General features: G+C 37.3%; 1 protein-coding gene across 1 annotated transcript; it reads left to right on the top strand.

Moving 5' to 3' along the window:
• The first annotated feature begins 9,030 nt into the window (after positions 1-9,030).
• On the top strand, positions 9,031-11,220 carry HCEF1 (high cyclic electron flow 1). The gene is made up of 4 exons (XM_022041670.2): positions 9,031-9,513; positions 9,979-10,203; positions 10,293-10,799; positions 10,886-11,220. The coding sequence occupies exons 1-4, from the start codon at positions 9,079-9,081 to the stop codon at positions 10,955-10,957; spliced, it is 1,239 nt and encodes a 412-aa protein (XP_021897362.1). The 5' UTR covers positions 9,031-9,078; the 3' UTR covers positions 10,958-11,220.
• Positions 11,221-15,681: the final 4,461 nt, after the last annotated feature.

Genomic DNA, 15,681 nt, shown 5'->3' with positions numbered 1-15,681 from the left:
AATAACAAAATTGTACTAGTTAACTTTGACTTATATAATACACGATAATTTTAGTTAATATGTTCTAGATTTTACATTTCAACTCACAATTCTCTATTCAAAAAAGTTTTAATCACTACAATTTTTTTTCCCTAGCAAGAAGCAATGGATGAAAGCAAAAGTTTTAATTACATCTACAAAGATTGAGCCCAAAAAAAAGTTATTAGCAGTCCATTAAGTTCCCTAGTTATGGAAACTATGTTATAGTAATTGAATTTTTGCATCAAAATCTATAATTCTAATACTGTTTTTCAAATAGTACAATCATGATACGAAACTTATCGAATCCCATTATCTTAGCTGTAGTTGTTAATACATAATAGATACTGCATAATAAAAAAAAAAATATTGTGATGATTGAAAATATAGGATACTTGAAAATAAAATATACTAAATTATTCTAAGTTAACAGAGATATTAAAGAAAATATTACAAGCAATACTTGATCTGTTAAAATTACTAATCATTATCATGAAAAAGATGACTAAAAATGACATGAATAGATTTTGGATGTTAAAAACTTATAAAAATTTAAAGAGAAAGTATAGAAATCGTTTACTTATACTGAAAAAAAAAAAAAAAAAAAAAAAAAAAAAAAAAAGAACAAGGGTTTAAGAGAAATAAAACCCTATGAGGTTGTCTTGAAGAATCTCCACTTTTCTTCTTATTTTCTCAAATGAATTAAATTAGCACTTATATGAAGGTGAAAAATGTATGCACCATCATCTCTTTACCCACACAAAAACAAATCTGCATCTAATACTAAATACAAACATCACTATTTGCCTCCGAGGCCTGATGGTATGAATCCTTGTTTCTATAAAAAAAAATTGGCATATTGTGGGTCCTGAGGTCATCTCCTATTGTCAGAATTGGTTTTCTGGAGATGTTTTCCTGAGCAGGCTAATGAGACGAATGTAGTCCTTATTCCAAAGTCAGATAACTAGAAAATGATTCGAAACCTCCGGTCAATCTCCCTATGTAATGTTGTCTATAAGATTTATGTAAAAGTGTTGGCAAATCGACTGTGTGGTATCCTCCCGACCACTATCTCTTAATCGTAGTCTGCTTTTATTCCTAGAAGGATGATGACGGATAATCTTTTATTGTCTTTTAAATTGATTCATAGTATGAAGACGGCTGGCCCACGAAAACAAGTTGACATGGTACTGAAAATTGATATTAGCAAGGCGTATTATCGCGTTCGATGGGATTACTTGGAGGTAATATTGTTAAGACTGGGGTTTATAGAGTGCTGGGTTCAGCTCCTTATACAGTGTGTGTCGTCGGTTACATACCGAATATGTTTGAATAGTGCATCTTTAGGCCTAATTACTCCCTAACGAGAACTCTGTCAAGGGGATCCCCTTTCTCCCTATTTTTTTTTTATTTTATGTACAGAGGGCATCTGAGAGCTCTTCCGGCGGGTGGAGGCTGTGGGTGACCTACATGGGGTGCAGCTGTGCTGATAAATCCCTAGCATTTCCCACTTTTTTTTCACAGATGATTTGATACAACCAGAAGATCAGCAAGGATCCCAGTCAAGAATCCCAAGTATCTCTGATTCTGGTATCGTTGAAGCAAGCAGAACTTCCTCAAGACCCGGTCAACTATTCAGCATCAATTTATCCTCTGTTTTTTTAATTTACTTCCAACATTATTTTATCTTTTGAGTTGTTGAGATTATTTAGTTACTATTAGCCGTTGTGCTCCCTGGATAGCAGGGAGAAGTTATTGTTTCCCTTCCTATTTAAAGCCCCGTCGGATTATGGATGAGGCAAGTATTACTTAACAAGAAAATTGTGGTTTTCTATCCCAAAAATAGAAGCTTTCATTTGTAATCATTCTTGTATTTTCTGGGTATCTGTCATTTTGGTATCAGAGCCATGTCTCACAAGGAAAGGATTAAGAATTTGAAAGAAAGTGTCAGAGGACTGCAGGACAGCTTCAACCGGATGGAGTTTGGAGTCGCCGATAAACTTCGCCAAATGGAGGATACCCTCAAACGATTAACAGAGACTCTATTAATCAATCGTGAAGGCTTCAGCTACAATACTCCAAACTGAAATAGAGAAACGCGACAAAACTGTGACGAAGGATCTGAGTGAAATGACAGTGGTCGACAGCCATTCTTCTCCAAACTCGTCAAGTTGGAATTTTTTATCTTTTTGGAGATGATCCGATCGAATGGCTCAACCGCGTTGCACAATTCTTTGAGTATCAAGGAATTCCCAAAGAGCAGAAAATCCAACCATATTCTTTTCACCTGGAGGGCGAAGCCAACCAGTGGTGGTAATGGCTTCATTGGACTTATCAAGAAAAAAGAAGAATGATGACATGGACAGGATTTAAAAAAGAGGTTTGGGCTCGCTTTGGTCCACCCGAATGTGAAGATTTCGACGAAGCTCTATCCAGAGTGAGGCAGATTGGGCCCTTATGAGATTATCAAAAAAAAAAATTGAAAGGTTGAGCAATAAAGTGAGAGGTTGGACTCAAAAGTCCCTGATGGGTACATTTATTGGTGAACTAAAGCCTGAAATTGCTGAAGGTATTTGGATGTTCAAGACCAAATCATTGAAAGAGGCCATCAGCTTGGCCCGTATGAAGGAGGAGCAAGTGGGTCAACAGAGAAGGTTCAATAGGGTCGAACGTAACCCGATCAACCCACCCCCAACCCTAGCTGTAGATTCTGCCCCGAAGGGCCTCTCGTGGGAAGAGATGCAACACCGTCGAATGCAGGGCCTCTGCTTCAATTACAACGAGAAATTTACTGCAGGCTAACACTATCGCCGAGCTCAAGTCCTGCTCTTAAAAGGGACCGAATAAGAAGAAAAAGAACCGAAAGAAGAGGAATCCCAAATTTCCCTTCATGCTTTCACTGGTTGGTCCACCACAAAAATGATGCATGTTGATGCAACCATCCACAGTCCACGCATCGTCATCCTCCTCGACAGCGGCTCGACTCACAATTTTATCAGTGAGCAGGTCGCAAGCTTGCTGAAATTATAAATACTCCCGACTCAAGCCTTTTCGGTTAAAGTTGTGAATGGTAGTCCAATGAAATGTCACGGATGATTTAAAAATGTGTCGGTTAACATCTAAGGTATTGTTTTCCATTTGACTCTTTTTACTTTACCATTAACTAGTCTCGATCTTGTTCTTTGAGTTCAGTGGCTTGAAGCATTAGGAGCTGTTATATGTGATTGGGGTCGGATGACCATGGAATTCCAGTGGGGTGGTCGATTGCGACAGTTACGAGGCCTTGACGCTCCACCTCTCCAGATTGCTTTAGCTGAAGAAGTCGCCAAAAGCATGCTTCGACACTCCTCTTTGTTTGTGGTGTATCTGCAGACAGAAAATAGCACCTCTCTGATCAGCTCCATCTAGATATGCAAGCTCTTTTGGATCAGTACCAGGATCTTTTCAAAGATCCACAATCAATTCCTACCTGCCAAGATGTTGATCACCACATCAGTTTGAAGGAAGGGGTTGAACCCGTCAATGTCAGGCCATATAGGTATGCTTATTTCCATAAAAGTGAAATTGAAAAACAAGTGAATACAATGCTTGATTCAGGGCTAATTCAGCCAAGCACCAGTCCGTTCTCCTCACCGGTGCTATTGGTACACAACAAAGATGAAACTTGGAGGTTTTGTACATACTACCGAGCCCACAATTCAGTCACCATCAAAGACAGGTTTCTCATCCCTAACGTTGATGACATGCTAGATGAACTCCATGGAGCTGCTTTCTTTATTAAACTCGATCTCATCGTGGGTTACCACCAAGTAAGAGTACATCCATCGGATATGCACAAGATGGCCTTTCGCACTTATAACGGTTATTATGAATATCTCGTCATGCCAGTTGTGCTTTGTAATGCCCCTTCCACCTTTCAAACAGTCATTAACAACATCTTCCGTCAACATCTCAGTAAGTTTGTTCTAATTTTTTTTATGACATCTTAATATACAGTCTCAGCTGGGAATTGCATCTTGAGTAGGTTAAGGAGGTTTTTGACATCCTTCGATAACATTAATTTTTCATCAAGGTGAAAAATGTGTCTTTAGGTAAAAGAAACTTGAATACTTGGGGCACATAGTCACATCACAAGGGGTCAAAGTGGATCAAACCAAAATTAAGGCCATATTAGATTGGCCTCAACCAAACAACATCATTGAACTAAAAGGATTTTTAGGTTTGACAGGCTATTACCGGAATTTTGTTCGGCAGTACGGAATTCTTGCTTGGCCCTTGACTAATCTCCGAAAAAATGGACAATTTGGGTGGTTCAAGGAAGCAGAATCAGCTTTTCAAAACCTCAAGGTTGCTATGACCACAACTCCTACCTTGGCACTCCTGAATTTTGAAGAGCCATTTATCATAGAAACTAATGCTTCTGGCTGCGGCATTGGGGTCGTCCTCACTCAGCATGGGCAGCTTATAGCTTATATGAGTCGAGCATTAGGCGTTGTCAAGCAATCATGGTCGATATACGCCAAAGAGATGTTTGCCATTGTTATTGCCATAAAATTATGGAGTCTGTATTTGATGGGCAGAAAGTTCTATGTGCACACAGATCAGAAAATTTTAAAGTATTTGCTAGACCAACAAATTACAACTCCAGAATAGCAAAAGTGGCTCTCTAAGTTATTTGGCTATGAATATGAGATCGTGTACAAACCAGGAAAAACAAACTCGACCGCCGATGCTCTATCTCTTAGGGAAGATAGCCCCACTCTACACACTATCTCTATACCCAAAAATAATTTGTCGAACACCATTTGAGAAGCTGCAGATCATTCTTGTAAACAGCTCGCAAGTTAGCCACTGACTCAGTAGGTGGTTCCTTTTCACTCAAGAACGGGTTAATTTATTTTAAGCATCGAATTGTTGTCCCTCCTAAATCAGAAATTACACAATAATTATTGTAGGAATTCCACTCATCTTTGACAGGTGGCCACTCAGGTTTCCAATGAACTTACAAAAGATTGGCCCAATAATTTTATTGGCCAGCCATATACCAAGATATTAAAGAATATGTAGTAGTATGTGACACCTGCCAACGAGTCAAACCGAGACACTCTCACCAGTCGGCCTTCTCCAACTGTTGTCAATCCCTTACCAAATATGGGATGATATTTCCATGGATTTTATTGAAGGACTACCTATCTCAAATGGAAAGAATACTATCTTTGTTATGGTTGATCGTCTTAGCAAGAGTGCGCACTTTATTGTTTTAGCTAACCCTTACACCGTTAAGACCGTGGTAGAAAAATTTATGGACAATGTGGTAAAATTACATGGTATGCCTCGCTCCATAATTAGTGACAGGAATCCAGACTTTACTAGCCGCTTCTGACAAGAGTTTTTTAAGTTGTCTGGCACCCAGCTCCGAATGATCTCCTCCTACCATCTGCAAACAGATGGATAGTCAGAAGTTATGAACTGCAGTGTGAAACAATATCTATGATGCTTAAGCAACCAACAACCATACAAGTGGAGTTCTCTCCTTCTTTGGGCCGAATTTGGTATGACACAACCTATTACTCCTCTATCAAGATGATGCCTTTTCAGGCCTTATATGGGAGACCGTTGCCGCCCATTCCACGTTACCAAGACGGCTCAACCCTTGTCAATAAAGTTGACCAACAGCTTTGTAACTGAGATGCCCTCTTCAAACAACTTTGAACTAATTTACAAGCAGCCAACAGTCGAATGCAAGCCACCGCCAATGCCCATCGGCGTGAAGTCGAATTTTAGGAGAGCGATTGGGTCTTTTTTAAGCTCCGACCATATCAGCAGCAAATGATTTTCAAGAGAGCCTTCCAAAAGCTCGTATGTCGATACTATGGGCCTTATTAGATCCTTCGTTGTATTGGCCCCGTTGCTTACAAGCTTCTACTTCCACAAGGGTCGCGTATCCATCCCGTTTTTTACGTCTCCATGTTAAAAAAATATATTGGCAAAGCAATTACCCCTATTGAAAATCTACCTGAAATATCTGAAGATGGGGACCTACTACTACAACCCCAAACCATTTTAGAACCCCGATGGATCAAAAGGGGAGCAAAATTTGTTGAAAAAAGTCTTGTCTAATAGAAAAATTTACCCCCAGAAGAAGCTATCTAGAAAAATAGAACCGAACTAATAAATAAATTCGGCCACTTGAACCTTGAGGATAAGGTTCATGCAAAAGAGGGAAGCAATGATACAACCAGAAGATCAACAAGGATCCTAGTCAAGAATCCCAAGTATCTCTAATTCTGGTATCGTTGAAGCAAGAAGAACTTCATCAAGACCTGGTCAACTATTCAGCATCAATTTATCTTCTGTTTTTTTAATTTATTTTCAGGATTATCTTATCTTTTGAGTTATTGAGATTATTTGGTTGCTACTAGTCGTTGTGCTCCCTGTATAGCAGGGAGAAGTTGTTGTTTCCCTTCCTATTTAATGCTCCATCAGACTATGGATGAGGCAAGTATTAATTAACAAGAAAATTGTGGTTTTCTATCCCAAAAATAGAAGTTTTTGTTTGCAATCCTTCTTGTGTTTTTTGGGCATCTATCATGATTCCATGTTTTTCTTCAGGGAAAGTATTAAGGAATGCATGGTTGTGATAGATCTCCTGTCTTTCGGCCTTGGGGCAAGCTGTAAACTATCTAAAGTTTGCCACTTTCTATAGTTCGGATACTCGTCAATACCTCCGCAACATCCTGAACACAATGTTTGGGGTGCATAAATGTATGGATCATGGTAAGTACCTGGATCTTCCTTCTTTGGTGGGATGGAGTAAGAGAAGCATATTTGGTTTATTTAAAACCACTCTTAGTGCTCGTTTGAATGGGTGGGGTAATAAGTTTCTCTCTAGGGCAGGTAAGGAAGTTTTGCTTCGCTCGATCGCATAAGCACTGTCGACTTTTTGTATGGAAATATTTCATATCCCTGTTTTGTTTTGTAACAAGCTCCAATAAATGATGAATAGTTTCTGGTGAGGGAAGAAAGCAAATGGTGGTAGGACCTGTTCAGTAGATGTCATGGGATGCATTATGCAGAAGTAAGGTCGAGGGGGGAATGGGCTTTAAGCAGTTATATGAGTTCAACCTAGCTCTACTTGCCAAGCAATGCTGGCAGATTTACCAACATCTAGAGGTGCTTTGGTTTCCCAAGTTCTTAAGGCCAATTATTTTCTGCAATGTGATCTCATACATAAGGAACTAGGATCTAGACTAAGTTTCACATAACAGAGTTTGTTTGCCGCAATCGATGTGGTGCAAAATGACTTGTGGTGGATTATAGGTACAGGAAACAGAGTGAAGATATGGGATGATCCCTGGTTACCGGGTAAAAATGATTTTTATGTACATAGTCCATGTTTAAAAGGATGGGAGGATTTAACAATTAATGGGCCCCTACATGAGAATGGTCAGGGATGGAATGAGGAGCTTGTTAACGGTTTATTGGATGAAGAGGCTGACATTATATTAAGTATACCATTGGATGTTAACTGTAGGGAAGATAAGGTCATATGGAGTCTTACAGAGAATGGGAAATTCTTAATTAAATTTGCGTATCAGATTTTTATGGGAACTTATACACCTCCGGGGTAAGAAACAAGGAGAGCTTAGAATATAACATGGAGCTTATAACTACCCCCGAAAGTGAGAAACTTTACATGGCATCTCATGAATGATATTCTCCCAGTGAAATCTAGGCTACAAACGAAAGACATTGATCTTCCAGTCGATTGTTGTCGTTGTAGGCAAGTGAAGACCCCGAGTCATGTATTGTTTCACTGTGTTAAGGCCAAGGGCTATTGGTAGGCACTGGGGCAGGCTCAATTACAAACAGTTTCGGATAATATACGGGATTGGATGGAATTTTTGCTTACTTCCCAATCGGCAAGTTATGGTGAAGAGTCTATATGTCGTGGCATCTATGGTATGAGTGAAACGAGGCTTAGTGGTCCAGAAGAATTTTTGCAGATCATACAATGGTTAGTTTGTCACGCAAATACCTTCAGAAGTGGAAATAGGCACATGATATGAGAAATGGTGGACTGGCCCTGGGTCAAGGCACGATGACCGCACACACCCATTAGCGGCCCCTTCCCTCTAGTATTTGGAAATGTAATATGGATGGAGCCGTTTTCAGTGATCTTGCATAGGGCAGTTTTTTAGGGATTATTCAAAATTCTGAAGGTATCATCATTAAGGCTTTCTCAAGACGGATCCCGAGATGTCGTTCTGCCTATTTGACGAAACTATTGGGGTGTCACTCTGTGCTCCAATTCATTTGTGTAAACTGCAAGGGTCCTAATATTTTTGAAATTGATGCCTAAAAAGTTGTACGAGCATTAGGGGCTAGTGAGGAAGACTGCTCCGAATACTTTCATCACAGCAAATTGTCGGGATCTTTTAACCAATATACCTGATATATCTATTAGTCTGGTCAATAGGAATTCCAATGTACATGCACACAGACTTACGAGGGAGGCTCGTTCCTATTCAGACTTCCATGTCTCGGAGGCCTTCGCCCTTGAGATGATTGTAATGGGTTATTAATGAATGATAATATTATCATTTTTAGAAAAATAAAAATAAGTATTCGCATTTATACATATATACATACACACGGGACATATATCTAGACCCACACGCACACCCGCACGACAAGCTGGACCCCACTAATCCTTTTTCTCTTGTTCCCATTAATATTTTCAAAATTGAGTTATCATCAATAATTCTAATTTTAGAAGAAAAATTAAGAAACAACCTTTTAATAAGTGTTTACGACCGTGGTCAGATAAGCCCAGCCCAGCCCATTTGAAGCCGGATAGCCAGCAAGCAAGCAAGCATGGTTAGGAAATGGATTCTCTGAGAAAGATAAGTGGGGCCCATTAAAACAGAAATCGTCGCGAACCTCACATTCCCTCCTTCACTCTACACAACACAATCCAAACAATAAATAAAAAACCAGAACAAATTATAATCAACAAATCTTTTTTCAAAAACAAATTAAATTAAAAAGGAAACAACCATGGCTGCTACAGCAGCAGCAACCGCATCATCTTCATCATCGAATCTCCTCCTCATCTCAAGTTCCCGCTCGCTCTCGCGCCTCTCTCCCTTTCAACTCCGACTATTTCACTCCAAAGCTCTGGTTTCTTGTCCCATCAAGAGAAGACATGTTGGTGGGAGTGTACAGTGCATGGCTCTTGAGACGGCATCTGAGACCGAGACCAAGAAGAAGAGTAAGTTTGAGATTCAGACGCTCACGAATTGGTTGTTGAAGCAGGAGCAGGCGGGGGTGATTGATGCAGAATTAACCATTGTGATTTCAAGCATTTCAATGGCGTGCAAGCAGATTGCTTCTTTGGTTCAAAGGGCTGGCATCTCTAACTTGACTGGTGTTCAAGGAGCTGTCAATGTTCAAGGAGAGGATCAGAAGAAGCTTGATGTTGTTTCCAATGAGGTTAGTCATTATTACTCTCACTTCCACTAACAAGCAACATATACCCAATACGAACAAACTCAGGATAATTATCATCCAACCAATCAGTAATAGAAATAGTAGGCCAAGCTTAAGTTTCCTTAAGTCTGTTTCTTGAGATGGAAAATGAAGAAGAGAGAAGGGAAGGAAATAAAATTATTTGGCTTATGTGAATAGATAGTAATTCGGATTAACTTTATTACCAACAATAGACGGTGGTTTGGTAATTAAAACTTCTGTATTCTATTTGAAAATTACATGTTTGAACCTCAATAAAGACGTAAAGCTCGTCACAATTTAATTTAACTCGCCATAACTTAACTCAATAGTAAAAGGGAGTGTAAACAAAAGAGAACCTTGTTGAAGATGTAAATCTCGTCAGAACTTAACTTTGCTCGCCACAACTTAACTCAATAGTAAAAGAGAGTGACTTTTTTGTATTTTCAGGTATTCTCAAACTGCCTGAGATCAAGTGGAAGAACAGGGATTATAGCATCAGAGGAAGAAGACGTACCAGTTGCAGTAGAAGAGAGCTATTCCGGGAACTATATTGTAGTGTTTGACCCACTTGATGGATCATCCAACATCGATGCTGCAGTCTCAACTGGATCCATCTTCGGCATATACAGTCCCAATGACGAGTGCCTCGCCGATATCAGTGATGACTCTACTGTAAACTCCTTTCCACAACATATATATATATACATATATATAAGAAACCCATAACATAAGAGTTTGATATATATGAGACATGAACGCAGCTGGGCCAAACGGAACAGAGGTGCGTAGTGAGCGTATGCCAGCCAGGAAGCAACCTACTAGCTGCTGGGTATTGCATGTACTCAAGCTCTGTCATCTTTGTGCTTACATTAGGACAAGGAGTGTTTGCTTTTACTCTAGATCCCATGTATGGAGAATTCGTTTTGACCCAAGAAAATATCCAGATACCAAAAGCAGGAAAAATTTATGCATTTAATGAAGGGAATTACCAATTGTGGGATGATAAATTAAAGAAGTACATCGATGATCTTAAGGACCCAGGTCCTAGTGGCAAGCCCTACTCGGCTCGTTACATCGGTAGCCTGGTCGGTGACTTCCATCGGACTCTGCTGTACGGCGGCATCTATGGCTACCCAAGAGATAAGAAAAGCAAAAATGGGAAGCTGAGGCTCTTGTACGAATGTGCACCCATGAGCTTTATAGTGGAGCAAGCTGGAGGAAAAGGGTCTGATGGACATCAGAGAATACTTGACATTACACCTGTTGAGGTGAGTTTAATTAATCAAATGAATGATTTGGAAGTTTTTTTGTGTTGAATTTGGTGAACTTATGAACTGTTTTTGGTCTGCTACAGATTCATCAACGTGTTCCTCTGTATATTGGAAGCCAGGAGGAGGTGGAGAAATTAGAGAAGTATTTGGCTTGAATGGTATTGTGATGGAAAAGAGAAAAGCTTAATTAGTTAATATTTTTTATTGAGATAAAATGTCTCAATTGCAATTGAGAAGGAAGAGAACATTGCTTTTCTTATTTGCATGAAAATTTTTATTGCCTTGCCATTGCCTTACAACTCTCATTAGCTCACCCTAATCGATGTTGAAGCTACTATCCTCTACCCTTCATTTCTATCATCTCCATAATCATTATCAATATTTCAAAAACGGTAATAAATTTTTTAGTTATCTGTCATTCTAAATATATGATAAAATATATTATATTTAGTTTAATCTACTTCAACTAACTATTATCATCTCATACCTACTCGTATTAAATAAAAACCCTAAAAGTAAATAATCAATTTGAAAGAAATTGTTTACATTAAATGCGAAAAATATAAATTTCTAATATTGTCCCAATGAGATCAAACTCTAGTGTAAAGTATACATTTATTGTAATGAGTATACTTTTACCAATAATGAGTGGACAATAAAAAAAATTCTCTTTTAATGACATAAGTAAACTTCAACTCTTACTTGTTACTCACCTAAAATACAAGGAACGTGTATGAGACCAACAAAAAATCCACACCTTCAACTTTTAGATGATCTTTAGTACTTAACAGCCAATATATGCTTCGATCCAGTAGACCTGATATACTTTCCTCTCGTAGCTTCCACAACTACTTTATGTATAGTATAGTTGTAAGGGTCCGAAACTTGAAATGAAGTAAATAAATTAAGTGCGGAAGTAAAATAATATCGTTAGGGTTTACATTTCTTACATAATAATTTAGAATACCCAATAGGACTACAAGAATAACATTTTTAAAAAAACAACTAATAATCAAAGAAATAAATGAAAAATAAACAAATTGAATATCCTATTCGCAACCTTCTTATGGATCGGAATCTGAATCTTGATCCTCTTGAGTTAAAATGATTAATGAAAGAGTGAGCTACACTACCCTAGTAAGAATATCATATTACTCACCGATACAGAAATGAAAGTCGGTAAAAATCATGAAAACAACTAATAGAGCTCTTATTTTAAGTAAATTCATTTATCATAAGTAAAATTATTTATTGTACGTTTATCGTAGTGAAATTTGCAAAACTGACCTACAGAAGTAATGGTATAAACAATTTTATAATCTCATGTACAATTAATCTAAACAAAAATCTTTTCTTTTTATCTGCCTACTAATATCCATGAGGGTTCGTAGGGATATCTCCATTATGCGTGAACATTTATTCAACATTTTCAATTAACCAGTCGTCTCTATACCTCGTCCGGTATGAGTGCAAAAGTATCAATCCTCCATACTCCGTCCGTTATGAGGCAACGTTCACGGTAGAGTTCCCTATGTACTTGGTCCGTTCATCATCTCTCAGAATATCCAATAAGGCTACCATTCATTTATTCACTTAATCAAACAATTTTCTATTTAAATTCAAGTTCTAATTTCACCATTTAACTGTAAATCACGCAAAACAAGCAATACATTCATCAAGAAAATACAACTAAATCATCTTACCAACTCCAGCGTATTATCATGTATTAAAAACTATAAAATCGATCAAACATGATAAACAATGAATAATAACCGGTTCTGACTCCATTAGTAACCTGTGATTAATTATCGAGATTTTTTAAATTGTACAAAATACCATATTATTTATAATTAAACTTCAATTCCATAACAAAGAATATGGTGAGGGATTTTTACTCGAATCGATATCCGAACACTAAACTTTAATTTTTACCCGCAGTTTTTGACTTATCCGCCAGTCTTTTTATTCCAATTTTGCCATAGGGGTGTTCAAAATCGAATTTCGAACGAATGAAAATTTGTTGACCTCTTTTGACGGTCGTAGGTGACTCTGGTACGGCTGCGGGTGGCGGTCGACTCCCTTCCCGATGACTGGTTTTTCTTCTCCAGAGATTTGGTGTGAAATGTGGTATTTATATCTGTCTCCTTTTAATATGAAACGTCCATCACGTTTGATCTGAACCGTCCGATTGTATTTAAATAAGAAGTGAATCTAGACCGCTCATCGCGATTTGATATGGACCGTCCGATCGCGTTTAAATATGAAGTGAATCTGGACCGTTCATCGCAATTTGATCTGGATCATACGATCGTGTTTAAAGGAGGAAAGGATCCGGACCGTCCACACGCACGGGAACAAATCTGGATCATCCGATCGCGGTCATGCGGATTGCCAGTGTGGCCTTCCGCGTGGCACCGCACCAGCGTGCCTTGTCATGCGGCATGCTCCGGTTCGTCAGAGCTGCTGACTGGGCCTCTTACAAATATTTTTTTAAATTACGTTTTGACCTCTAATTTCTGATTTTTCTTTCAAAAATACCCTAAGAATCCAAATTTTCACTTCTTTTTTTCAAAATTATTTTTAATTTCATCTTCCACCTTTTTTTTTTTTTGCTACGTCTACTGACAATCTCCAAGTTTCTTGAATTTTTCTTCAGGGATTAAAACACGCTCCAAGTACCTACAAATACCAAAAAAAAAATCCAAAATCGGTGTTAGAACCCTTTTCGGCGACTGATTCTTCTTCTCCAGCGGGGGAGTATGGCGGCTAGGGTTAGGATTTGGTGTGAAGTGAGGTATTTATATTCGTTTTCTTTTAATCTGAGCCGTTCATCGCATTTGATCTGAACCGTCCGATCGCATTTAAATAAGAAGTTAATCTATACTATTTATCGTGATTTAATCTAAGTCATCCGATCGTGTTTAAATAGGAAGTGAATCTAGACTGTATGATCACGTTTAAAGGGGGAACAGATCAGGACCATCCACACCCGCGGAAACAAATCTGAACCATCCGATCGCGGTCACGTAGATTGCCAGCATGGTTTTCCGCATAGCACCACACCAGCGTGCCTTGCTATGCAGCGCGCTCCAGTTCGTCGGGACTGCTGACTGGGCATCATAGGTGACATATTTTTTTAAAATTATATTTTGACCCTCGGTTTTCGATTTTTCTTTCAAAAACACTCCTATAATTCAAATTTTCACCCATTTTTTTTAAAATTATTTTCAATTTCATCATCCACCTATTTTTCTTCATTTTTACATTAAATAAAAATTTAAAAATTATATTTATACATTAATTTTAAGTATATTAAAATTAATTTCGAGTATTACAATAGTCCATTATTCACTGGACAAGGTCTCTGCAAGTGACATTTGCCTATATTTTTAGTACTACAATTTTCGGCCCAATGCGACTTTGATCTCAAAATGGTCGTCAAACACTATTTAGATCTTACAAAGAAAATCAATTCTAAAAATAAGCAAATAACAATATTTAAGGAAGTTGCTCTTTATCATAACTGACATTTATAACATAAGTTTGGAACAAGCCTACTCAACCAACCACCCATCACAATGTTCTTATGACCTAATTCTTAATAGCTATTGGGAAGTAAAAAAGGCAGTGTGTGAAGTTATGACAAACAACTTAACCATCTTTGTCACCTAGCTAAAAATAAGCAATCATCAACATATTCATTATCTTATGTACGTTTGACTTATTTTATTACGTTTTACTGATCTTATTAATTTAAATAATAAAATTATTATTTAGGACCTTTACTCTTAATATTTTAAGAAGAAATTATTTTTCGCTCTCGAAATATACGTACAACAAAGAATATCATCGAAATAATTAATATTACGAACCAAATGCAAAATGTATCTAAAATTCATTTACAAATGTAGATATGTTATAAACAAAAAATGATTTTAAAAATATTTAAGATGATTAAAATTATGTATATTAATCTAATACGGAAATAAAACAGTAAATTCTAAATTTTATAAAATGTAGTTTAGAACGCATTGCTCTAATCCTACATGCAATTTCATATATACTGATTTTTTTTTATTCTAACTAAGTAAGTGTAAATTTACAAATAAATTACACAGCCAAGTTGACATCATTTTCTCAAGTTACAGTTTTATTATAATCTATTTATAGATTACATTTTATCAAGAAAGTTTTGAATGCAGAAATTAATATGGAGCAAAAGAAACTTTGGAAATATACTTTAAAATATTCTTTTTCAAGTGTTCTTGAAATTTTCATTTGATTAATGGTACAAAGATAATGTGTAGAATGACTATGCAAAGGTTAAAATTAAACAATGAATTGGATCCACATTTTATGTTGAAGCAATTAGAAATTGAGAATTCGACAACATGGTTGTTTAAGCAAGACTAAGCGAGTAACATCGATGCAGAGTTGACTATTGTGCCTTTGAACAATTTATCTTTGATAAAGATTCAAATGCCTTGAACAAATTGTTCAATGTTTTTTATGGACATTGATAAATTGTTCAAGGCATTTGGTAAACATGTCTGAAAAACTGAATTCTGATGGACATTGATTTATCCAACCTTGAAAAAATGACTATTGTGCCCTGAACAATGATAAAGATTCAAGAGCTCTGATTTAACAGCAGAAAATAGTAGAAATATTGCATTTTTCAGCCACCAAAAATGAATACTGGCACTTAAATTTATGTCTTCTTTTCCAGATGCACCAAGCACACCAAATTTTATTGGCAGCTCAGATGAAGTTGAAAAGCTATTACAGTTCCTGCATTGATTCAAGATTCAAATCCAAGATGCACACTCTACTTAATCCGAATTGACATCTCGAATGAACAGATATAGGTTCATAAAGG

This window comes from Carica papaya, chromosome 8 (assembly GCF_054855325.1).
Source record: "Carica papaya isolate Zhongbai chromosome 8, ASM5485532v1, whole genome shotgun sequence".
In the NCBI taxonomy this organism is placed as follows: domain Eukaryota; kingdom Viridiplantae; phylum Streptophyta; class Magnoliopsida; order Brassicales; family Caricaceae; genus Carica; species Carica papaya.
Note: the sequence above shows the minus strand (reverse complement) of the source record. Positions and strands in the feature narration are given on the sequence as shown.

Excerpts from the sequence above, each read along its gene's own strand:
- HCEF1 (XM_022041670.2), top strand. The coding sequence starts at position 9,079 with ATGGCTGCTACAGCAGCAGCAACCGCATCATCTTCATCATCGAATCTC. Across the intron at positions 9,514-9,978 it reads TTGATGTTGTTTCCAATGAG|GTATTCTCAAACTGCCTGAG; the intron begins GTTAGTCATTAT and ends TTGTATTTTCAG. Across the intron at positions 10,800-10,885 it reads TTGACATTACACCTGTTGAG|ATTCATCAACGTGTTCCTCT; the intron begins GTGAGTTTAATT and ends GGTCTGCTACAG.